The sequence below is a fragment of the Saimiri boliviensis genome, chromosome 12 (genome assembly GCF_048565385.1).
Source record: "Saimiri boliviensis isolate mSaiBol1 chromosome 12, mSaiBol1.pri, whole genome shotgun sequence".
NCBI lineage: Eukaryota > Metazoa > Chordata > Mammalia > Primates > Cebidae > Saimiri > Saimiri boliviensis.
The window spans coordinates 111,433,710-111,459,028 of NC_133460.1; the positions used below are offsets into that span (position 1 = coordinate 111,433,710).

Genomic DNA, 25,319 nt, shown 5'->3' on the forward strand with positions numbered 1-25,319 from the left:
GCAGAGGAGCCTAACACCTGGCTAGGAGATCATTATTTGTTTTTTGCACTTTGCTCCACTAGGCAGTTTTTTATAAGGTGACTGGTGACTGTTATTTTCACATTATCCCAACCATGGACAGTAGAGAGGGCTTCAGTTTAACTTCCCATTGTAATGTCAGTTGGGCTGAGATGAATGGGGTTAGTGCCTCCCTCCCGTCTTCCTCCCTCCCTCCCTCCCTCCCTTCTTCCTCCCTCCCTCCCTCCCTTCTTCCTCCCTCCCTCCCTCCCTTCCTTCTTTCCTTCCTCTCTCTTGTTTTCCATGGTAACAGAAGGTCTCCCTATATTTACTTTTTGTAAAGACAATTCATTTTCAAAAGAACAGCTATTGTTTTTCCTCTGGCTCACTATCACTCTTTGTATGTGCAAAATCTTTGTACAAAGACTGCACTAATGCAACATTGTCAATATTATACCTAGATATGTTTATTAATGTTCTTTCTGCTTGACAATCTATCAAAGAACTTTATAGATTAATTAATATTATAACATAATAACCATGATATTAGTGATGCCTTAAAATTAACTATCATTTTCTTATCCATCCCCTGTAACTGGACATGTACGTTGTTTGCAGATTTTCACTGCTATCAATAACTGTTCGGTGAACACATTCATGCATATAGTTTGAATTTATTTTGAAAGTTTTCCCAGTATGCATTCTCAAAAATGTAATCACTGATTTCAAATATTTTTGTGACTTTTGACATTATTGCCAAATGGTTTGACATTAATACCACAAGGTTTGACCCATCTCCATTGCTACCGGCACTATATCATGGCCCCAGTTTCACTGCCAACTCCTTCGAACTACAAATTGTGATTTAAATGCTTTTTCCAAGCAGAAAATTCATCTGACTTTTTGAATTTTATATAAATCAAGCCCAAAGAAGGACTTTGTGAAAAATTGCTATTAAAGAATGAGGCTAAGGGGAAAAGTGTATTTTTATACATAAATGTCACTAGCACAGAAAACTAAGATCAAAAGTGCTTAAAACATTATTTCACTTGTCATTTTTTAAGCAGTCTCAGGGTCCAAGGGCAATTAGAATAAAGACGAAGAGTTTGGTTTCTGAACCATTCCCCTTCTCCCTCACACTCTTTTTGTCTCATGGCTGCCTTGTGGTAGGTTTAAAAAATCTTACAACAATCTTCTGAGGAAGCGCTTGATTTTCTCCAATTTGCAGGGGCCCCCGGTTTGCTAGGAAATGGTCTGAAGTTAATGAGAGCCACAGAAGCTGTGCCTCCGTTTTAAACACTGTCTCCCCACTGGGGCTTCAAAATTGACCCAGTGTCAGGAGACATCTTTCCAGAAAACCAAACTGTTTTTGAGTAATACCATGAAGTAGTTGGCACACTGAGATCCCTCTCATAAACAACAAGCTATTTCACTAGCATGAAGCACGCCTTGCTTGAATCCACGTAAATACAGGCACCTAAGCACGAGGACACAGATTCACCTGCAAGAAGGACCCCCGTCATGCTCAGCGTGGTCAACCACCTGACCTGTCGGTTCAGAGTCGCTGGTTTATCTGTGGTGTCATCTGAACCTCTGCAGACAAAGGATAGCGCACCTTAAAGATCTTTAAAATAAAGGCAGAAAAGCTAATATTTGTTTAAAAAAAAAAAATCTCTCTTGTATGTTAGTCTGTGATTGGGAAAAGATCTATTTTCTTCTGTTCCATGTGCCCACCTCAGCTTCCGAGCCGGAATGCCCCAAGCTGGCAGCATCGCCCCTTTTCTGCCGGTCTCCTTGTCGCTGGGTTGTCTGGCTGCAGGTCACATGGGCCTGGCCTTTGCCTGCTCCCCTGGCCTCCGTGGCAGTGGGCTGCGAAGCTTCATCAGTGCTCCCTCTGTCCGGCCTGCAGCATCAGTCCTTTTTGCACAATCACCGTTGCCCTAGTTGTACTAGTCCAGTATTAGTCCTGGGCCACAGCATTTGCCTGTTGACTCGCTCTATGTACGTTTCCTTAGTCCTTGCTGCCTCCAGTTCTGCTCGTCCCTCGCAGCTGATCTTCCTGAAGCACAAGGAATGGTCCCTATTTCTTGTTGGTGACGTGGGGCACGTGGGTGGCAGGTTGGTGCAGGGCTAGCCCCACCTGCTTCTCCATCCTTGAGCTTCTAGGCTAGGATGGCTGGCTGCTGCTGAGCTCATCCGCCGCAAGCCCAGTTATCTCACCTGAGTCACGTCGGCAAGGGCTTGGGTTGCCTCCACTTTTACAGCAGATGTGCAAACCTGACGGAGTGAGGGGAAGGCATTTGGGGGTTTCATTTTTACGTGTTAGTATTTCGAACCCATGATGTGGCTTATTTTGTAAAGCATGCTGTGCCTTTCTGAGTGGAGCTGTTAATACACTACTCTTTGTGAAATATGAAATAATATATATGTCCAGGTTGTATTTCACTCTTCCAATCGGAGTCGAGAGGAGACCTGCTGGAATCAGAAGAAAAACCTGCTATTTTACTCAAGATTAAACTGCACCGAACCATTACTGGAATTTTAAAAGCATGTGTTACAAATTGGCTTTTCTAACGTCGCCCAGAGTTTCTGATCTCTTGTTCTTCAGCCGCAGCAGAGGGCATTTCGTTAGAATGTTCTTGCCCATACACCTCCCCGGGAGGCCGCTGCTTTCCTGTCTCCACTTGTCCAGGAAAGAGCACAAATTTTCCTCAGAGTAGGCTCAACCTTGTCCTTATCCTGCTTCTCCAGGGTCCACGTGTTGCATGGGCTCTCCTGGTGGTGGGATGGGGTGGCCTGGAGTCATCCTTTCATGGGCCGTGTCCCCCTCGTGGCCTGTGACACTCTGTCCAGGGCTGCAGTAAGTGTCTTAGGTCAGCTTGACAGCACTCGCCGTGGGGAGGTGGCGAGGTAGCTCTGCAGAAGGCTCCAGGCTGAAGGTCCCGGATGCCAGCGGAGGTCCCCTGGGAAGGGCTGTGCCCTGCAGGAGCTGGGCCAGACAGAAGCCTGTGAGATAGGAGGCCCCGGATGTGCACAGTGGTCTTGAATTCTTTTTAGAAATCCCTCCTACCTTCAAAGTCGTATGTTTCACTGTAGGCTGCTCCCCTGGCCTCTGTTGAGGCCTGCTGGCCTCCGAGGACGCTGCTCCCACAGCCGTAGCAGAGCTCTGGTGCACTGACAGGAAGGCGTTCCAGTGACTGCACGCTACATGACGCTCTTGCAATCCATTGCCTCTCAACCATCTCTTCGCTGTTTGTGTACAGCCAGAATGCTGCTGCCTGTGGATGGGTTTCTTTTCCTCCTAGTGCCTGCAGTACAGATACTCCAAGTCCCGGGAGGCAGGGATACATGTGGGAAGCCCCACCACCCCCTACATTGCTGGACACTCTGGTGCCACTTTCCTGCCCTGTCCATACTCAAGGCCACTGTGGACATCCGGTGGCCTCCTGTCTCCTAGGTGTCTGTCTAGCCAAGTTCCTGCCAGAGCGTAGCCCTTCATGGGGGACTTCCTTCCATCTGGAGGCCATTGCAGAGCTTCATGCCCACCTCCCCAGAGCAGCTCTGTCAAGCTGACCTAAGGCACTCACTGCAGCTCCGCAACAAAAACCCATTTCTTATCTCTTCTGCTTCTTTCATCTCTTGAGTGCTCCAGCTGCCTGTGGTCATCCTGGCTCTCTCAGCACTTTCTATGAATCTTTTATGATCCAAATGCCCCACCATTCTCCTAAATTAACCCCCGCCCCACTGTTGCTTCCTATGCTGGTGCCTGAGGACACATTCTCTGCCCCCTTTCCTTACAGCTGGCCAACTCCTCAAGACACCACCACAACTGTGTTCAGGCCACCCCCTCGCCTTGTCGCCACCTCAATACACAGTAGCAGATTTACCCCTAAACTCAGGACTCTAGGAATCTCCATTCATTTGAAAGGAGAGATCCTACTTGGGGACATTTCGGGACTGATAAGCTGGCATAGGAGCTGTGGGGAGGCATTGGGGTCTTCATGCCCATTATCCCATCCACCTGGACCAGCCTGCCCTTGGTCACAGGAGATGACCCCTCCCCTGGCCTTAAACTGACTCTCCGTGCCTCACCAAGAACCCTGCCCTCGAACAGACAGCACTCTGAGTCTCACCCTCATACCGGATTTTGCTTCATAATAAAAAGCATACTTTTAAATTCCCTCCTGGCATCTTTTTAAAGAATTTCATTTGTTATGGCTTTGGAAAATACAGAACTAACAGCTGAGAATTGCAGCAAATGACCATATGGGCCATAGACCATTAATAAAAATGGAATGGAAAAGGCTGCCCAGCAAAAATAATGTTTTCAATCACGGAGCTATTTTCTGTCATCTTTGTGAGGCTCAGTAAAATGCTCCACAACTTCTGGAAATTCCCATTTAGTTGTAACAGTATTAGAACATGAGTAATCTTTGTGTCATCAGTGTTGCCGAGCTCCCGTTTGAATAATCTCTTCACGCGACCATGCCGGTAACGGGAAGCCAGTAACTGAATAGCCCGGGTGAATGTCGGCGGCTTCTGCCACTCGGTAGAAAGGCCAACGTATTTTCCACTGTAACAGGAGTGTGAGTACGTTTGGTGGCAATTCTATCTTGTTTATTCTTTAATTCATTGGGATTTTATTTGTTGGTTTATTTTTGCTTTCAATTTCAAAATAATTCTTTTCTTAAGAGGAAATGTGGCCCAAGAGGCTTCTGTTTCATTGAATCCAGACCCAAAGGTGGTCTGACAGGCCACAGAAACCAATATCCTTGACTCCAGGAGCTGTGATTATATTGACTTCCATTCTTAAAAGCCCTCCAGCAAAGAGATTCTCAAAATTCCATAACCCCCTTTAACCAAATTAAACAGGACTCACTTTGAGGTCATGTTCCCGGAGTCCACTGGAATTGCATGCAGCCCAAAAGCCACTCCTTAATCTGTGTCATGTGGACATAAGGAGCCACTGCACCTGTCTCAGGTGTCTGCAAGGTGTCATGGCCTGGTGATGGGCAGCTCCCCAGCCAGGCAGTTCAAAGTGACTGTCTCTGGGTCCTCCAGGCTCTTGAGTGTTTCAAAGAACTCCAAGGTCAGCAAGCCCCGTGCTTGATGGACGCAGGAGGATGTGGAGGCTTTTGAATGTGGGATGAAGTGCCAACGATTAATTAAGTGTGTAATTAAGTTTACAGAGTGGTTAGGCAAGAGGAATGCTCTATAAAAAATATGAGTGTGTCTGAGCACAGGGACTCAAGGCTGAGTGACAGACTGGGAGGGAGCAGTCACTTCTAGGATGTCAGCATGGGTGCCTGGAACCCCAGGTGTTGGGAGGTGCCGCACTTCTCTCTGCTGAAGCTTGCCAGTGACATCTTCTTAGCCATGTTTTCCACCCAGATACAGCCCAGCAACTTTCTCCCATCCACCTCCTCCTGCAAATGCTCAGGAGGAAAGGTGTGGCTGGGCAGTTTCATCAGATTGGCCCAGTTCCGTCTCAAGGGAGAGAAGGCAGGGAGAGTCTGATTCCTTGGTGCCCTCTGAAACCGGGAGGTATTCGAACACCATGCCCCTGCCTGCAGTATCTTCGGAGCCTTTTTTCTTTAAATACAGGAGAAACTAGAGCACTTTGGGCAAAGAGTTACTTAGTCTGCTAAGGTTTATTTGTAAAGGGTCAAATAAGCCCTTTTGCTAATGTACTTAGCAGGTCATGCCCATAGATTTCAGATGTCACCCAGCTCTTGATAACCTCGGAGCCCTCCATCAAGGTGATGAGTGATCTGTGCAAACGTTTCCACCCTGGTCCAGCTTCCTGCTGTGCTCCCACAGAACCCTAGATCTCTTCTGTTACATAAAGCATGGTCCAGTATGTCTGAAAAGTGCAGGCTGATTGTATACATTATAGATATGTAAAACTATAGATGCATTCGAGTAAGAATAGTAAATCTCACCCAAAACAAAAGTTAGGCATTCCAAACCAAATATAGCTGGCTTTTGGATTAGCTGCTACTGGGATCCTTCTCTCCACGATCTTTTGAATAGGTGCCCATAGCCTATGGTTAACTGTGGCAGGAAGTGGCAAAAGCAGTGGTTCCTTTCTAAGTTAACTGAATTAACAAGACATCGATATCGCTTCAAGCACAGCCCCCTGACTCTGTCACGTTCAATTTAACAGAACTTTCCAAAAGGCCTTCTATTCCTAAGTGTCCTCTTGTTTCATGTTCTCAGAGGGCTGCTGGTATCAGATGCTTAGAGACTCTCTGTTCAGTATTTTAAGTTAGACACCCTGTGGATATTTTTGTAGCAATATTAGGGATTCAGAAAAGAGAAGAAAATGGAATGGTTCTGCTTATCACGTGAGTGAGCCTCTGCCACCTTTTGTGCCACACAGTAAACCTTGCTAATTTTATCCCAGCCATAGAGAACCTTGTTGCAAATCACCAGTGTGCATTCACAAGGAAGATAATCAGCATGATTTTTATAAAACCAGTGCTGCTCTATCAGCAAATGGACTATCTCTAATTTAGTGGGACAGGATCATTTAATTCTGATTATGGTAACAGTTCACAGCACACTAGCGAATCAATTCAAGTGCATTCTGTAAAAATTAACGAGAATCCTGGAATTAGAGGCTAGCTGTGGATCTCTGGTATTGAATCCTTGCTAGTAAACAGAATGGGGGGCCAGGTGTTTGTCTAAGTGACCTAGTTTGGACTAGGGTTAGTAAAATTAGAATCAGCTATGTGTGGTTCAGTTAGCATTCATCTACTCTTTTTGGAAAGCATTAAGTTCATCAGTCAAAATTCGATCAGCAGCATACCTAAGTAGCTGTAACTTCCTCATTGCCTGTGTTTGTGACAACTAGATTTACGTGGAAGCAGAGAAAACATGCAGTTTTCGTAACCTGGACTCCACGTTCAGATCCCTTCTAACTGACCAGTGACGAGTGATTTTAAATGCCTGTGTTTGCCCATGTCAGAAGAAGGCACGGTTCTCTGCATTCTCTGTACCTTTCATATTGTCCGTACTCATTAAACATACATGAAATTGAATCATGTTTTGATTCAATTGAATTTTATTTTGTATCTTCATCATTTGTCCTGAAGCATCAGTCCTCAGCAAACACTTAGTCTTTGGAGACTGTGTGCCTCACGACACCATCTGGGAGATGGTACTGCCTTGAAATGCCAACTTTTGGGCCACTACCAAGTGATCTCCCTTGTATCTGATTCCAAAAAGAACTGCCTTTTGCAGACTTCTTTTCTGTAAAGACCAGGATAGTAGTGGTTAGTATCAAAAGGTTGTCATTTTACAGTAAAAAATCGTTAATATGAGATTTCACATGAAAAAAAAAAAAAGCAAGTCATTCTTCCTTCTTCTGTGGAACCATCTGTATGTGTTGCTAAAGTCCCTGATCTTCTTAGGCCAGACAGAATAAAAAACAAGTGTTTATTTGGGGGAGGAGCCCATGGAGAAGATCAAGAAGAAAATCGGAGTGATTTGCTAAGGTCCATGTTCTGGGGATGGTGCTGAGTCCTTGATGTCCGGCAAGAATCAATACTTCTCTCCAGGCCTGAAAGCCAGTGTTTCATCTGTAGTGTGATACAGCTGTGGCTCTGGGCAGTGTGTACTGATTGAGGACAGGCAGGGCGTCTGTGTCCACTTTGAGGCTCCTCCTTGGGTTTTACCACTCCTTGCTTATTGCTTCTCAGGATCCACAGTCAGCTGCTTCTGCAGGGGGATCCCCAAGTCCCTGGTGTCCACAGTGTCTGTCACAGGCCCTCCGGATGAGTTGTGTTCACCACTGGGCTGGGCTGGGCTAAGAATGAAGGTTGTGATTTATCAACCCTCTGGACCACTCCTTTGCTGACATATTAAGCTCTCTCCACCTTTATCCAGTCTAAGACCAACCGTATTCAATAGTTGATGTGCGCACAGAATATTCATTCCGTTAGAGCATCAGAGGCACTGTTCGAGGTCTTGGGGTTGGCTAGAGCAATGACCAAGGAAAAATTCTTCCTCTCACTCAGCTTAGCTTTCATTGGGATCCTAATAACAGTGGGCGTCTTGAGGAATGTTGCCTGAGAAAGGAGGTGATTGAACATGGCTTTAAAGAGATCCTGAGGACCCTTGCATACGTGCCCATGGTGTGCTTGCTTTCTGGACCGTGAATTCAGCTTTCTTCAATTCTTTCTTTGTCCATCTTCCTTCAGTTCAGAGTTTGGACGTCTCGTCTTTAGGAGAACAAACACTCTCTCAGCCCCTCCTTGCTACTGGCACAAATTGATGGGTAAGCTCAGGGACCCCTGCAGCATGACTGGTCACCTGACTGGAGTCCCAGTACTGAGGTGGCTGTGAACTCTGCCAGGGATGGGAAACTGGACAGTGAGGATGGGGAAAACATGTCCATTGTTAATGATTAGACACTTGAAGACATTTTAGAGATTTGCACCTCCCCAGAATTGAGAGTTTTTCTAAAAGTATGCACCTGAGAAACAATTAGCTGGTACTGGTGACCCTTCTGCACCCTGATTCCCAGGAAATTTAATCAGAAGCTTTGGGGATGGAGGATAGGTTGGAGATGGACCTTCTTGCGGTGCCTGCTGGTTTATCTTTAGGGACATTGCTCCTCTCGCTCTTTAGAACATGTTTTTCAGCCAGAGTGAGGTATTTCACTAAGATCTACCAAGGAATAGCAGCTAAGTGGCCCCCAGGATGTTTTCAGATTGCCGAGAACTCTTCACTGGCAGGGGAAATACCATCTGTTCAGTTTCAGGAACCAACGAGCTATTTTAGATGTTACGTGTGTGTAGAGATGAAGTTTGAGACTTTTTCATGCTGCTGTTTGATTTTTTTCCCCCAACAATTTCCTTGTCTTTCTTCTCCTTGTTCTTGCTCCTGCTATCAGGACATGCATGTTCAGGCTCCATTAACCAGAAAAGGAAATGAATGAAATGTCCCCCTGTGGCAGGGGATCAAGAGAAACCTCCAGGAGTTCTGGGTTGGTAACTCTTAAATGAAATGAGGCTTCAAAGGCAGAGGGTCGCCGTCTATGATGATCTCTCTTACCGATTTATGTTCTATTGACACTCAAGTCATAAAATGAAATACCTGCCATGCTGATTATTTACGCTTCCTCTGTTTAATTATAGTTTGAAAATGAGATTATCACCAAGCTGGATCATGAAGTGGAAGGAGGCAGAGGAGACGAACAGTACAAAGTGTTATTTGATAAAATGTAAGTGTTGATTAGCAGTGGGATTTATGTCTGAGAGATGCAGAGACAGGGAGACCATAATTAGACTACAATGAACTTTGTAGCCCAGAAATAATTAAAATGTGTTAATAATGGAAAATATTTAAAATTGCACCTTCATTGAGTTTCTTTTTCTGAGTGTGATTAACAAGGTGTGTATAATTATTTTTCAGCCTTCTGGAGCACTGCAGGAAACATAAATACCTTGCCAAAACAGGAGAAACTTTTGTAAAACTCGTTGTGCGCTTGATGGAAAGACTTTTGGATTATAGAACCATCATGCATGATGAGAACAAGGAAAATCGCATGAGTTGCACCGTCAATGTGCTGGTGAGTAAAAGGTTAATTACAGTTTTTTAAGTTTTTACAGCACACCGGAAACTGAAGCCAGACCACCAAAGCCTTTATCTGTGACGGTCAGCCATGGAGCTTTCCACAGCAGAACAATCATCTCCTTTGCCTGTTTCCTCATCTGTTGCAGGGAAGGAATCATGAAGTCACCCACTCTGAATAAGTCTGTAAAATTGTCCCATCTCTGGCGTTTGAACATAGCTCTCCTTGTCATTGTGAATGATGGGTCATCATATTTTGCAGCCAGGGTAGTGCCTCATTAATTACAGTCTTAGGCTTTGTGATTAGGAGATTATAAACATGTCATATATAGCAAGCAGGCTGAATGGTGGCCTCAAAGGTAGATCCACCTCCCAGTCCTTAGAACCTGTGAATGAGACCTTATTTGGAAACACGAGGCTCTGCAAATATAACGAAATTAAGTATCTCAAATGGAATTATCCTGGATTACCTGCACGGGGAGGGAAGAGGTGTTAACTCTAATGACAGGTGTCCTCATAAGAGACAAAAGAGGAGAAGACACAGAAACAGAGGCTACACCTTGTGAAGATGGAGGCAGAAGACTGGAGGAATGCAGCCTCAAGCCAGGGAATGCCTGGAGCCACCAGAAGCATGAAGAGGCCAGGAAGGATCCTCTCCTAGAACCTTCAAGGGGAATGTAATATTACACCTTGATTTCAGATTCTAGCCTCCAGAACTGTGAGAAGAAACATATCTGTTGTTTTAGGTTGATGGTAATTTGTTACAGCAGCCACAGGAAACCAGTTCTGGGCACCATGGAGAGCAGATGCCTCGGTGACTTTGGCTGCTGCCATGTGTCTGCCTTTTGTATTCCCACTGTTGCCCCGATATGGCTGGGTTCTGTGGAGACCCCTTTCCTGATGTCTTTGTGGTCCCTAATCCAGGAAATGCATTAGCACTGAGGAGCTTTGGGAAGCTTTACAACAAGCTCAGTTCCCAGCCAGCCTCATGGCTCTCAGCATTCTCGTGACTCCCACAACCTGGCTCCAGAGCTCTCTGCTTCTCCCATCCCTGCTTCTCTTATAAAGAGACAGAAGGGCTAACTCCTGGCCCTGAAGTTTTCTTACCTGTCCCATGGCAGGAATGCTGGAAAACAGTACTCCTGCTTTGCTCTGCTTGCCTTCCTTGTCTTCCCAGCCACCGGCCTCTGGATGTCAGAGTCACCAACATCATGTGGATACGTAGCCCTCACTGCCACATCCACCCTTTGTGTGGACTTATAGGTGCTTTTTCCCCATGGAAATGGACTTTCTTGCCAGGAGGAACGTGATGCATCCTTCATTCTTTAAAAAGCCAGAGTTGTGTGGATTAAAAAGATAAACAGAAAGGAATATTTTTTATTTTCATCCATCGTGATATCAACACGGATCTGTGCTTTGCCGTGAGGAACTTCGCAGCTAAAAGCTCATGAGCAATCTTAGCTTCTTCATCCCATGGCTGCACAACTGGTTTAGGCTAATGATAAGCATTTTTTTTAACAAGTTTTCTTTTCCTTAAAAATCTAAATATGAGGGACCAGTTTTTGGTCCAGCATGTAAAGAGCTTGCAAATTGTCACTCCTGTGCTCACAACAAGAATAAAGCTGAACACATTGCAAACAATCAACAATTCTCAGTTCCATCTTCTTAGATCCATAGACAAACTTCTGATCCCAAATTCAGAGAAACAGGAGGATACAGAGAACCACAGAGTGGAAGCCCAAGAACAGAAACCACCACTGGAGTCAGTACTAGATTCATTTTGCCCAGTCTGTCATATTCACTTTAAACATATTATTATAAAGCACACTAAAGCCAAAAACACAGTGAAGAGACAGAGCAGGCATTAGAACCAGACTCTGATATGGAAGAGGTTTGAAATTATCAGTCCTGCAATTTAAAACAACTATGATTAATGCGCTAAGGGCTCTCATGGGAAAAGTAGATAAAACATAAAAGAAGATGGGTAAAATACACAGAAACACTAAGAAATCATCAAAAAGAAATTTTGCAAATCTAAAACACTGTAACAGTGTCAAGAATCCCTCTGATGGTCTCATCAATAAGCTGGACACAGAAATAATCCATGAGCTTTAAAAACGTAAATGTTTGCAGACATGTCGTAGTGCCTTATGCTACTGTAGAAAGTACTGGCTTCTGATGTCTGCCCCTGAGGTCTGGCCCATGGCTGTGTTTGTGTTTATATTCACCTGGAGACTAACCAAGTGGTACAGCAGCAAGCTCTGCCCCAGGTCAGCTGATCTGATCTTCACAGACGGGAAAGAGCCTGGTGCTGGCTTCACTGTCTTCTTGCATTCCAGCCAACGTTCAAAGTAATTTACCGTCATGGTGTCAGTGTGGTTGACATGAAATAGGAACCAGTTTTTTTCTATGGGAAAGAAGTGGAGGCCTTTATAAAATCCTTACCTACTATGGACATCACTTTATAGTGTTCATTGTAATCCTTAAGGGAATCTAAGAGGCTGATAAATGTCCGGAAGGCAGAATTATCAATAAGTTTATTAGTTTTCTAACTTTGATGATTGAGACTTCCATTTGTTTTAAGCAAGATCTCTTATGCTCCTCAGGACATGAAATGATGGAGAAATGATGGTGTGCTCTGAATATGGGCTCATATCACCTGAATCCAGGGTCAGGAAACAAACTCCTGTAATAGAACCTACAATTATAGTTTCTAATGTTAATATGTGTTCCTCTTTCATTCAGAGCCTGACTCAGTGCCCACGTGCTGTTACTGTGATTGGCACTCGCTCAGTTTTAACTAAGAAACACACCCAGCGTTCTCAAGATTATCTGACATTATTAACTTTCTTCAAATAGGAAAGCCCTGAATAATTTCATGAAAAGTCAAGTATTCTATTCTTACCCATTTTCTGGGGATGATAAAATGATTTCCAACTTTAACAGTCTTTTCATTTAGAAAATATATCTGTAGAATAAAGTGAACAAGAAACCAGAGTTGTAAAGATGGGTAGATATGGTTTATTATCCTAACCATAAATACTCACTGCCCAGCTCAATTTCCTGGTCAATTTTTACCTTTTCTCCTGGTACTTTTATTACAAAAACAGAGTTTCATAGAGATGGATACCAATCTCTAAATGAATATAGATGTATAGATATTAGAGATGTACAAAATATACTCTGTTAGTCACTAAGCAGAAATGAAGCCTACAGTTAAATAAGTAAAATAAAGAACATAGAAGTTATCAATTAAGTCTGTTGCCAAGTTTCCTTTAGAACCAGCCTCATGGTTTCTTATAAAACACAGTTAGTGGAACATTCTAAGTTGTGTGGGCTCCTTCATGTCCTACTTTCTTGCCCTTAAGAAAACAAAAATGGGACCGGGCAAGGTGGCTCACACCTATAATCCCAGTACTTTGGGAGGCCAAGGAGAGAGGATCACTTGAGGTCAGGAGTTTGAGACCAGCCTGGTCAACACAGTAAAACCTCGTCTTTATTAAAAATACAAAAATTAGCTGAGTGTCCTAGCTATTCAGGGGGCTGAGGCAAGAGAATCACTTGAAGCCAGGGGGCGGAGGTTGCAGTGAGACTGGATTAGGCCACTGCATTCCAGCCTGGGTGACAGAGTGAGACTCTGTTTCCAAATAATAATAATGAAAATGAAAAAACAAGAGGCATGAGCAGTCACTCTGCTCAGCCACGTAAGTCCCCAGGACATCTCCTGCAAGGATGTCTGTATGTCTGTCTATTGGATCTTGGCTGTAGACTTTTAATTCTTTAACTAGAATTTTACTGACACCTCATAATCGAGCAGCCTTTAAGTACTGTTCGCTAATTTTGCTGAGTGTCACTTAGTTCTTCCGTGCAGTCATCCATGCATCCCATCTCTGAAACTGGTAGACCCGTCATTACTTTGAGGATGCCAGTTACTCTATTCATGGCCCCTTTACAAGGCTAATTAAATGCAGAGTAGGGTGCAGTATTTTTTTAAAACTTGGTATCTGTTTTAAACCAAAATTGAAATATAATGCAGATGCCTGAATTCCGAAAGATCAATGGCTAGCGGTGGATTGGAGTTGGGGGGCTGGTCCCAATGGGGTTCCTCTGGGAGCTGAGCTGCGAGCTTGGCACAGATGTCAGTCAGTGCCCGTGTGGGGGGACTTGAGAGGCCAGGCTGCCCGCGGAGCCCAGGAGGAGTGGGGACACTGCGTGAAGCTTTACGTAAGAAACACAAAGGTTTTATATAGACATTGGGATCGGAGATGAGTGTACTTTGGTTGTGGAGAGGTTTTGAAGTCCTAGGAAGGGAACGGGACTCAGCACAGGCAGAAAATAGAAGACATTTTCATATCTCCAAGAGAGGAATGAAGGTCGTATGATATTCCCGTTGTGAAATTGCAAAGAAAAATGATCAAAACCTTAGAAAGGATTAAAAATACAAGTACAAAAGGGGATGGTGTGAAACCGTAGCTTGTAAATACTGGCTAGATTGAGTTGGAAATGAAGGGCTTATCCTCTGCCTTTGATGCAGATTTTCTTTGTTGCGACGCTGAGTTGTCAGCTGAAAATATCCTCATTACTGAGCTGTGTCGTATGAACTGGAGGACATTAAAATGTCAGAGGCAACAAAACTTGAAAATCTTGGTGCATTTTTCTAAATGTGCCCCCGCTTATTTTCTAGGCTTAGTTACCATTTCTTTTCAGATACATCAATTGTAGAAGCAATGCTGGTTTTTGCTCATGAAATTAAAAAGCCTATGCCATTTCCTTGGATAATTGCATGTGTCTATAATGGTGATATTCCCTAGTTACTTCTGGCTCCGATTCTAGAGGACTAACAGCAATTTTAGGTGCTAAATTTCACCTTGAAAGTGACTATGATATTTCCTTACCTTAGGCCTTGTTAGGTGACTTCTGTGCCTTTCTGGTGCCTCCTGTGTGATAAAGATTTTAAAATGTTTATGGAGATGTTCACATTAAAAAATATAATTTTCATAGAAATGTTAATGCTCCACCAGATGAGGTTTTCCAGTAAATATGTAGAAATAATCCATTGGTTTTAACTTCCTGACTAACCTTTCTCCATCAGTGTTTATACACAGGGGGCTTTTTCAGGGGCAGCCCATTTTTGTACCATGGTTTGGAAGGTCTCTCTGCCTGGAACAGTGCTATCTACCAGAAAGTTCTGGGATAATGGAAATGTCTTGTGTCTACACTGTTTGATAGAGTCACATTACCCCATGTGGCTGTTGAGCACTCCAAGCATGGCAGTTGCAGCTGGGGAAGTGAATTATTTATTCAGTGTTAATTAAATTTACTTTGCCTTTTAATATGTGTGACTAGTGGCTAGTGTATTGGATACCTCAGGTCTATATTATTATATTATCTTTTTGTGGCTCTTGCTGACGCTGGGCCCAGAAAGCTTTAAATCATATTGATGATGCTTATTTGCTTATTTCCAAATTTGGAATATTCATCTATGTATTCATTTATTCTAATGAGATTACCGTGGCTAAGATATCATGTCTTCGTGTCTTTTGAGGCAACACCTTGTTTTAACCTAAGATAAGAGACTTTCTAATGAGAGAAGTTGACTTTAGTCCTCACAGTGGTCAGTGTAGGAAATGTACTTGTGTTTGACTAGCAAAAAAATGTGAAGAACAGTGTAAGGTGGTTTCGTAATTTATGGGAACATGGTTCTCATCCAAAGAACTGGATCCATTTGGCTGTGTTTGGCACAAGGTGAAGTATCTTGAATTTTTAATGCGCGTGTAACACCTTTTGTGGAACAGATTTCTTAAACAGTATGATGGTTTCACTTTTCAGAATTTCTACAAAGAAATTGAAAGAGAAGAAATGTATATAAGGTATGTATGCATCACACCTGTCTGCACTGCGTTTATTGTAAATAATAATATATATCTTATGTTTACCTATACTAAGAAATGTTATAGCCACAAAGAAAATTTTGAAAGGTCTAAGGTGGAGTTTGTTGGAGCTCCCAGATACATTCTCAGCCCTGTGTAGTTTGTCCAGACTGGTGCAAAGTTCTTGGTGATCACATTTAGCCAACTCAGAAGCAGAACTGCAAATGATTATTTCACAACTCATGTGGCCCTTTTGCAAGAAGATAAGCACATAAATTTTAATGTTTCACAGTAAGTCATATAATCCAGTGAGAAATCCATTTTTAACTTTACCAGACATAGGTGAGTTCTAATTTTTCAGACTGTTCTTAGTTAACTGACGCCGTAGTCCCATGTTTTTTATATCTTCCATGAAGAACAGGAATGTTTTACATTGCCTGCTGGATTTTGCTCCCCTACTTGCCTGGCTCCCTAGAGTGAGGGACTGTGATTGAGCCCCTCTCCCTTGCTTAATTCTAAAGTCTAGTGTCAAATAATTAGCAAGATTACCACTCTGGAGAGTAGGAGAAGGACGTAACCTTTGCAGCATGAGTGTTTAGTGATGTGTTCATTACACTGAGTGTGATTATCTCATTTTCTATTTCTAAGATTTTTTTTAACTTCTCACTTTTAAAAACATACTGTATGAATTTAATAAATCAGTTACCTCTATTTCTTAATGGCAAAGAAATTCTTTGGATCACATTGACTGTGATCATCAGAGCTCTGTATTTTCACGGATTTGTATTTTTATGGATTTTTTTGTGCCTTTGGATTCAGGAGAAATGTAGGAAATCACAATCAAGCATTGTGTACCTCGTTAAAAATGTTTAAGGGAAAATAAAAAGGAAAGAGACGTTTGAAGGAACATTCTAACTTTGCATATCATCTTGATTTTTTCCTGAGTTTTTCTTCGTGCTTTCTGTCACAAACGTTTTTAAGGCATTAGGGATTATGAACATTGTAAAAAGAAAGTATAACCATGATCTACTGTTGAACGTAGAATTTAGCTCTTGCAATCCTCAACACAAATTATTCAGTGACGTTTTAAGGCCATACCTCTGTTGTATCGTCTCAGGTATTTGTACAAGCTCTGCGACCTGCACAAGGAGTGTGATAACTATACCGAAGCGGCTTACACTTTGCTCCTCCACGCAAAACTTCTGAAGGTAATGTCAGTTACCGGTCACCTCGGCCGTTCTGTTGTTATAAATTCGAAAAGGATTCAGAATTTTATTTTTCCATGGCAAATTTTAGTAAACCTGTAACTTAAGCTTTTTATGAAATTGACTAAACAAATGCAAGGGCAGGAACAAAAATATTTAGGAAGTACTTTGATTACAGATGTGTCCGTACTGAATGCAGATTTAGTAAGACGTCATAGCCGGTGAACACTAAGCATTGTAAACTCCCTTCACTTCACTGTGAGCTGACAGCAAGTTAGAGGTTCCACAGTTCCTTATTCAGGACAACAGGACTTCGGGATGGTGGAGAACAGTATCAGGAGGGAATCTTCCTGGTAGAACAGCTAAGAGATAGGATGACACATACCCCTAATTGTCTTAGTAAAGAGTTAGGGGCCAGATCATGACTTTTCATTTTATTAGTTCACATTGAGACCTTAGGTTCATGCTCTCTGCCTGATTCTTCTAAAGCGTGTTGCTCCTAGCACGGGTCTGGCATGACAACTGTTAACTCTTAGTGGTTCTTTTATTACTCAGTTAGCTTTAGGTGTTGACTTTCTTTGTTTACAGGATGGATGGATGGATGGATGAATGGATGGATGGATAGATGGGTAAATTGCTATACAGCCTCTATAGTTTTATATTTTACAACTTAAGCAAGTTATTAGGTTATTTTTCTCATGGCATCCTTATAAACATTTGAGAAATTATGGACTGGATAAATTAAAAAAAGTTACAAGAATTAGAATTTAGTTTGGTAGCATTCCACAAAGACTGCTCATTCAAGGAGTCATGTCCCCAAATCTAGGCAAGCCTCCCAAAAAACCAAAAATGGAAATAAAAAAAACAAACAAACAAACAAACAAAAACAGAAAATTACATTAAATAGGCATTAAGCAGTGTCAGTTGGGTAATAGGAGTTAAGGAAAACACTGTGTTTTGGAGTAAAACTCTGGTAAGACTATTTCTGCCTTTGGCTCAGTCCTGAAACTTCTGATAGCTTCTGTGACACAAATATACACAGGCTGCTCTAGAGGCATTTGGACATGGAAATTTGCCTCTGCCTGGAAACAGCAGTGTCTGTCACAAATAAAACACACAGAACTCAGCTCAGTCTGGAGGCCTCATCAGTGGTCCTCCCGAGGCTGGCTGCCTGAGGACCCATTTGGCCTCATGCCACGTAAGGCTCTCCCAGGGAGCATAATTTATGAAGATGGAGATTTCAGTTGGTACATCTGCCACCAGCCATCACACTATGAATTCTGATGTCCTTCATTTATTAGAAACTCAAATTTCAGTAACATCGTGGTTTTACAATGTGAAGATACTTCTTTTGCCCCAGGGAAATTAAAATGGGGTTGACAAACTACTCACTTAGCCCTTACTCTGTCTCTCGTAGAATGTAAACTTTTATATGCATGTGTGAATGTAAAACATATATATGTGCATAAAAGCATCATTTGTTTAATCATTGGGTTTACTGAGGACAGATGGGTTTGTCGCAAACTGCATGATGGTTTGTTTCACAGCTCAAATCAATAAGCCCAGTTGCCTATTTTTTCCCCTGGGCTTCTGAATTTTCCAGTTTAATGATGAATGCTACATAATCTCTCTCCATATCTTTTGCCTCATTACATTTTGCCATTTTTTCTAAATATGTTTTGATATTACTATAAATGTGAATTCATACTAGTTAACTCACCAAAGAACATGATTTGTATTGTTATAAAAATTCTTCAGTCTGACAGATATATTATTGTTTGCTAACTGAAAATCCTCAAATAGAATCTTCTTTTTTGGTTAAGCATATCTTTCATCAAAACCAAGAGCAATAAAAACTTTAGTTTTGGCGAAGCTTGATGGCTGATGCCTGTAATCCCAGCACTTTGGGAGGCCAAGGCGGGTGGATCACCTGAGGTCAGGAGTTTCAGACCAGCCTGGCTAACAGGGTGAAACCTCATTTCTACTAAAAATACAAAAAACTTAGCAGGCATCGTGGTGCACACCTGTAATCTCAGCTACTCGGGAGGCTAAGACAGGAGAATTGCTTGAACCCGGGAGTTAGAAGTTGCAGTGAGCCAAAAACACGCCCTTGCATTCTAGCTTGGGCAACAAGAGCAAAACTCCGTATAAAAAAACAAAAATAAACAAACAAAAAAACCTTTCGTTTTTTGCCTAGCCATCAAATTATTATTTCTCCATGTTGAAGTGCAAGCTAGAGAGGATTTTTGCTTCCCTAGTCAATGTTTTCATTTGCAAAAGTGATTTAAAAATGCAAGGAAGTCATTTGGATTCTTAACTTGCTTGTTCTTAATTTATTTGATTGTAGTTACATTTCAGAATCATCTAGTTTTACTTTTATTCTCCACCCTCCAGTAAAAGGAGACCAATTACGTTGCACAAACTTCAACATGAAAGAATTTGTCATTTCCAATTGTGATGGGGTTATGCAAGTATAATTTTAAGGTGAAGAATCTTGCAGACCACTTAAAAGCTTCTCACTCCTACCTGACCTTCCTGGAAAGGGGGAGCCATTCAGGCCCCTGCCCAGTGTCCTGTGCCTGGGAGGACGTCCAGCAGGAGGTGCTCCCAGACCAGTGATTTCAGGAAAGCGGGGAGGGGCATGTGCTAAAGACAGTAAGCAGCTGACGGAGCCTTGCCCCGTTGCCCCGGACCTCGGCTTCCCACTTTCTGCTTTCTTTGTGGCATCCTCCCTTGCCTGGCTGAAAACAGGGTCAAGCTCACGCTCTGGTCTACTTTTACAGGAGGATGGAGAATAAAAAGTAAAACTAGATGATTCTCAAATCTAACTACAATCAAATAAATTAAGAATAAGCCAAGTTCAGAGTCCAAATGACTTCCTTGCATTTTTAAATCACTTTTGCAGATGATATAAGCAAGGCCATGCTCATCGTGTCCTCCCGCGAGCCTCCAGACCGCCCAGCGGGAGCACATGCCTCCTGCCTTTAGGTCCTCCACCTCCTCCTCCCCCTCGTCCTCCTCCTCCTCCTCCTCCCCCTTCTCCCCCTCCTCCCCCTCTCCCTCCTCCCCCTCCTCCTCCTTTTCTCCTCCTCCTCCTTCTCCTTCTTTCTCCTCCTCCTCCTCCTCCCCCTCCTCCTCTACCTCCTCCCCCTCCTCCCCCCTCCCCCTCCTTCCCCTCCTCCCCCCTCCCCCTCCTTCCCCTCCTCCCCCCCTCCTCCCCCTCCTCCCCCTCCTCCTCCCCCTCCTCCCCTTCCTCCCCTTTTTCCTCTTCCTTCCCCTCCTCCCCCTCCTCTCCCTCCTCCTCCTCTTCCTCTTCCTCCTTCTCCTTCTTTCTTCTCCTCCTCCTGCTCCTTCTTCTTTTCTTTCTTCTTGAAGAAGGGTCTTGCTCTGTTGTCCAGGCTGGAGTGCAGTGGCCCAGTCCTAGCTCACACAGTGTTGTTCTGTGATATAGAATCGCACCATCCTAGGGGTTGGGCATCTTCTTTGACCTAGTTCTGGCACACAGCAGGTCCTCACCAAATAGCTGCTGAATTTTATTGAACGCTATACTTAATACCACTAATGTGGCATCAAGTGATGTGTTGAGCCCAGTTCAGGAAGTGACAAGTTGTCCGTCAAGTAGCCTTGCCTCCCCTCTGGCATGTCTCCTCTTGTGTCTTCAGCTCACATACCTACTGTGCCAGTGCTTCCAGGAATATTGGCCAAGCCCTGACTCTGTGCCCAGCACCATGCCTAGGGCTGATGGTGTAGACATCTCTCCATCTTTAAGGAGCTTGACAGCCTTTCTAGTTCTTTTCTGGGTGACTCATGTATTCCATGTACCATCTTTGCTGTTGATTAAAATGCCAACCCACGCAGCACTGAGAGCCCTGGGGAGCCGCCCTTGGGATGACCTGGATCACCTGGCTCCTGATTTGTCCCAGGATGTTACGAAGCGTCATTAGCATGCTGCCAGTTCTGTCATTTCCGGAACCTGCTGGGTTTTTCTTTTGTCTGAACCCCACCACAGCTCTGCCTCCCCCATATCTTTTATGCCTGTCGTGATGTCCAGAGGCTCTGCCCTGGCAGTCCCCAGCCTGATGACAGCAGCCACGCATGCCTCCGGAACCATGGCTCGCACGTGTGTCCCAGGTGGAGCTCACACCATCCTGACATCCCTGGGTGTGTCCGCCTCGGCTCCGCTCATGCTCTGTTTCTCCCTTAGTGGTCAGAGGATGTGTGTGCGGCCCACCTCACCCAACGGGACGGGTACCAGGCCACCACGCAGGGGCAGCTGAAGGAGCAGCTCTACCAAGAAATCATCCACTTCTTCGACAAAGGCAAGGTAAAACTCAAAAAGCAGCTTTTCTTGTTTTCCTCTTTCTGTGCACCTACCTGCAGCATTGTAAACACGTTTTTTTAACATGTGATGTTTGCAGAACCAGAAATTTGTTACAAGTTGTATATTGAAATGTTTTATGCATGTTCCTTCAGCTTGCACTTAAAAGTAGAACTCTTTTAAAAAAAAAATCAATAGCCCTTTTATAGATGCTCTAAAAAAACACCAGGTATTTTTATAACCCTTACCCGAGAGAACTAAGTCTGGAACACTGATTTGGAGGTGTTTCTGTGCCCACAGAGCTAATGTATTCCTTTGACATCTTGCATTTTTCTGTTGTCACGGAAAAATTAATCCCATGGTAGGATAGATGTTGCTCCATCTTGGTGGCTTCTAGTTTAATTGGCTTAAACAAAATTATGCATTCCACTAAAAGGAAACCTGCCGTCATTTTAATCAGCCAGTATTATTATATGTGATCACTGGAGTTCTTGTGATTCAGATATATAGTAACTATTAAAAAAAAAAAAAAGCTTCTTCAGTTTCAGAAGTTTTTAACACCTGCCACTGAAGTGACATCGGAACTCTTTCTTTGGCTTCCTCAAGCTTCCTAACTTATTTCAGAGCCTTTTTTTTTTTTCTTTAAAAAAAAAAAAGTAGCACAAACTGGGTGGCTTTCAACAATGGGAATGTATTAGTACTTAGTACTTAGTACTGGGAGCTGCAAGTCTGAAGTCACGGTGTGGGTGTGGCCGTCCCTGAAGCTGCAGGGAAGAATCTGCCCTGTGCCTTTTCCTCTGCGTGTGTTGCTGGCGGTCCCTGACACTGGTCAGCTGTAACTACATGGCTGTAAGCTCTGCCTCTGTCATACAGACCTTCTCCCCATGCGAGTCTCTCTCAATCTCCCTTAGGAGGCACCAGCAGTTAGATGAGGCCCACTCTCCTGCAGGAGGACCTCATCTTCCCTTGATTACATCCAGATACCCTGTTTCCAGGTCAGATTCAGAAATACCAGCGGCTGGCCGGGCGCGGTGGCTCAAGCCTGTAATCCCAGCACTTTGGGAGGCCGAGGCGGGTGGATCACGAGGTCGAGAGATCGAGACCATCCCGGTCAACATAGTGAAACCCCGTCTCTACTAAAAATACAAAAAATTAGCTGGGCATGGTGGCACGTGCCTGTAATCCCAGCTACCCAGGAGGCTGAGGCAGGAGAATTGCCTGAACCCAGGAGGCGGAGGTTGCGGTGAGCCGAGATCGCGCCATTGCACTCCAGCCTGGGTAACAAGAGCGAAACTCCGTCTCATAAAAAAAAAAAAAAAAAAAAAAAATACCAGCGGCTAGGACTTCAGATACTTCTGGGGAGCACAGTTCTACCCACAATCGCACCGATGCCCAGAAGGGGTGATGACTGCCCCTTTTTGTGGCTGTTGACCTAAGCCAAACTTCATTGAATACAGTGACTTAACAGAGTGCCCGTGGTCACAAGCTTGGGATTCTGCTCACATTTGGAGTGAGCGTTGCTGCCTCTTTCATTTGTCCCTACCATTCTTGACACAGGGAAAAAGTCTGAAGTGTTCACAAAGGTGTATGAGCTCCCAAAGGCCACTCGGAAATAGGATCAGAAATGTTCTGTGGATTACACCCAGTCCTGCAGTTCAGGGGTCCCCAACCCAGGTCCTCAGCCCCTGGTACCAGTTTGTGGCCTGTTAGGAAATGGGCGGCACAGCAGCGGGTGAGCGTTGGGTGAGCAAGCAGAGTTTCATCTGTGTTCACAGCTGCTCCCCATGGCTCCCGCTCCTGCCTGAGCTCCGCCTCCTGCCAGATCATCAGCAGCATTAGATTCTCACAGGAGCCCGATCCTTATTATGAACTGCGCATGCGAGAGATCTAGGCGGCTCGCTCCTTATGAGAATCTAATGCCTGATGACCTGTCGCTGCCTCCCATCTTCCCCTGTGGGATCATCTGGTTGCAGGAAAACAAGCTGAGGGCTTCCACTGATTCCACATGATGGTGAGTCGTAGAATTATTTTGTTATATATTACAATGTAACAATGATAGAAATAAACGGCACAATAAATGTAATGCCCTTGAATCATCCTGAAACCATCCCCTACCCCAGTGCATGGAAAAATTTTCCTCCATGAAGCCAGTGCCTGGTGCGAGACCGCTGCTGTAGTGGAACAGCATAAGTTTTTTTCTCCAGAATGAGAAGGTTTGAGGATTACGGCCAATTACTGAGATTGTATTAGCTTAGCCAGGAGAATCCTATTTCTCAGCAAACTGGTAAAGAAATGAAGAGAAAGCAGCCATCCCTTCCCCACAGTGGCCTCATGGCTCCATGGCGTTCTAGAGAAGGGTGAGTGGGCTACAGAGTTGGCAGGCAGGAGGCAGGGACCCCAGGGTGGCCAGGAGGCCCGAGGGTCAGAGGTCACGGGCCTGAAGGAACATGTGCCTTTGTTGATGGCGGTTGCCAGCTCTCTGCGGCAGGACATCTTCTGACCAGTGTTGACTCCCGCGACCTCTCCACCCTCATGCCCTCCCTTGCCCTCTGCATTCCAGCCACACTGGCCCTTCTGCATCCTGAAATGCAGCAGACCTCCCTGCCACCGCCCAGCGGGTTTCTGCGTCTCCCCCCTGTGGACATTCCTTGAGTCAGTTTTCCTTTTGCTGCCGATACCATTTTGTCACTTGAATTAGCTTTTTCTAAGCTAGACTTTCTCAAGATGAACATGATTGGGATCTGGGCTAATTTCTGTCTGGTAGAGGCCTATGCATTCATGGTGCACTCAAGGAATCTCCTCCTGCTGTGCCCCAGGCTCATTTCTTCCCATCTCGGCTTAAATGTCACCTCTTCTCCAGCCACAGAAACACCCTCTTTTCTCCTTATGGCACCTATGATCATTTGCACTGATAGATTTGCTTGTGTGTTTTTTTAATGAGTTCCCCAGTAGGCTCTGAGCTCTGCGAAGATAGAGCCTCACATGTCCATTCCCCGCCATGCATGTAATGCTTGGAACAGTGTCCGGCACACAGCACATGCGCACTGGACATGTGCGGAAAGAACCAACAGATGAATGAAAACTGAGCATTTAACGGTGCTTCCTGACAGATGAGAAATGCTCGTGGGTGGCAGGACAGGTGACCTTCGATAAGTGATAAATCAAAAAACAAAGTCTTTTTTTTTTTTGGCAATGGTAGCCAAATATCTTTTTCTGTGTTGTGAAGTTCATCCAAAAATCACATGGACGGGCAGAGAGAATGTGTTCAGTTCAGAACAGCGGCTCCCAGCTGAGATCTGCAGGAGGCATTGTAGGTTTTCCTGGGGTTGGAGAGGAAGAGAAGGTGCTGCTAAACCTGCAAGTGCACGCATAGCCCGCACACCAGAGAGAAATGTACAGCCCAGGATGCCCATCGTGTCCAGGCTGAGAAAGCCTGGCTTAGAAAAAATGAATTCAAGTGACAAAACGGTATATGCAGCTAAAGGAAAACTGACTCAACGAATGTCCTCAGATGTCCCTGCGTTTTGATGGAGACAGAACCAGGGTTATGGCAAAGTGATCATTGGCTGGCCTTGAATCGGAATGAGTTTTAGGAGGATTTTCTTCATAGTAGCTATATCGATAAAACCGATGGAAAAGCCGCTTCTGAATATACATAACATTTCCATGAGAATGTTAAAAAGGAACAAAGCCTCCTTATCCCTCTAAAACTAAAGTGAGGCAAAGAACAGGTGCTGGCAAAGATTTGATAAAATGAAATTTGAAGTATCTGAGTGATTCGCTGCAAGGCAAGAAATTCATTTTAACATCAACAAGGCTTAAGTTTTCTGGGAAAAAGCGCAGTAGGAAGTAAATCATCTTCCGTAACAGTCCGGATAGGCAGGAAGACGCTAGAGTTTGAACCTCTCCGAATCTCCATGGCTCCAAACAGCACAGGTGTGTTCGTCACACATGCTCCCTGTCCGCCTCCTCGCTCAGAACCCGGGTGAGTAAAGGTGCTGCCACAGGGGAACACAGCTGGAGAGGACAGCAAGGAGTCTCCCACCCTTCAGGCTTCTGACCCAAAATGACAGTGTTCCTGTCATTGGCTGAAGCAGATCACAAGGGGTACAGCAGTGCCCTTAGGGGCAGGTGAGTATAAGAGGCACCCACCTGCACCACGCAGCTCATTAGGCAGGTGAGTTGGATTCCAATTAAGAGCTCTATCCAGTCTGGATTAACAAAAACTAATCTAGAAATCCCTAAAGTATGCATGTATTCTGAGAAAGACAACGTCCACACTGGTCTCCCAAACAACCGGACTTTCCCACAACTAGCGATGTGAGAACAGCATGAAAAACTTGTTGGGCC

General features: G+C 44.2%; 1 protein-coding gene across 2 annotated transcripts in view; it reads left to right on the forward strand.

The window, feature by feature from the left end:
• DOCK1 (dedicator of cytokinesis 1) overlaps positions 1–25,319 on the forward strand; it is a 535,347-nt gene that overhangs the window by 445,750 nt on the left and 64,278 nt on the right. For both annotated transcript variants that reach the window (XM_039465108.2, XM_039465109.2), the window contains exons 34-38: positions 9,141–9,226; positions 9,418–9,574; positions 15,406–15,446; positions 16,564–16,654; positions 20,856–20,975. In XM_039465108.2, the coding sequence (XP_039321042.1) occupies positions 9,141–9,226; positions 9,418–9,574; positions 15,406–15,446; positions 16,564–16,654; positions 20,856–20,975 (495 nt within the window). The remainder of the gene's footprint in view (positions 1–9,140; positions 9,227–9,417; positions 9,575–15,405; positions 15,447–16,563; positions 16,655–20,855; positions 20,976–25,319) is intronic.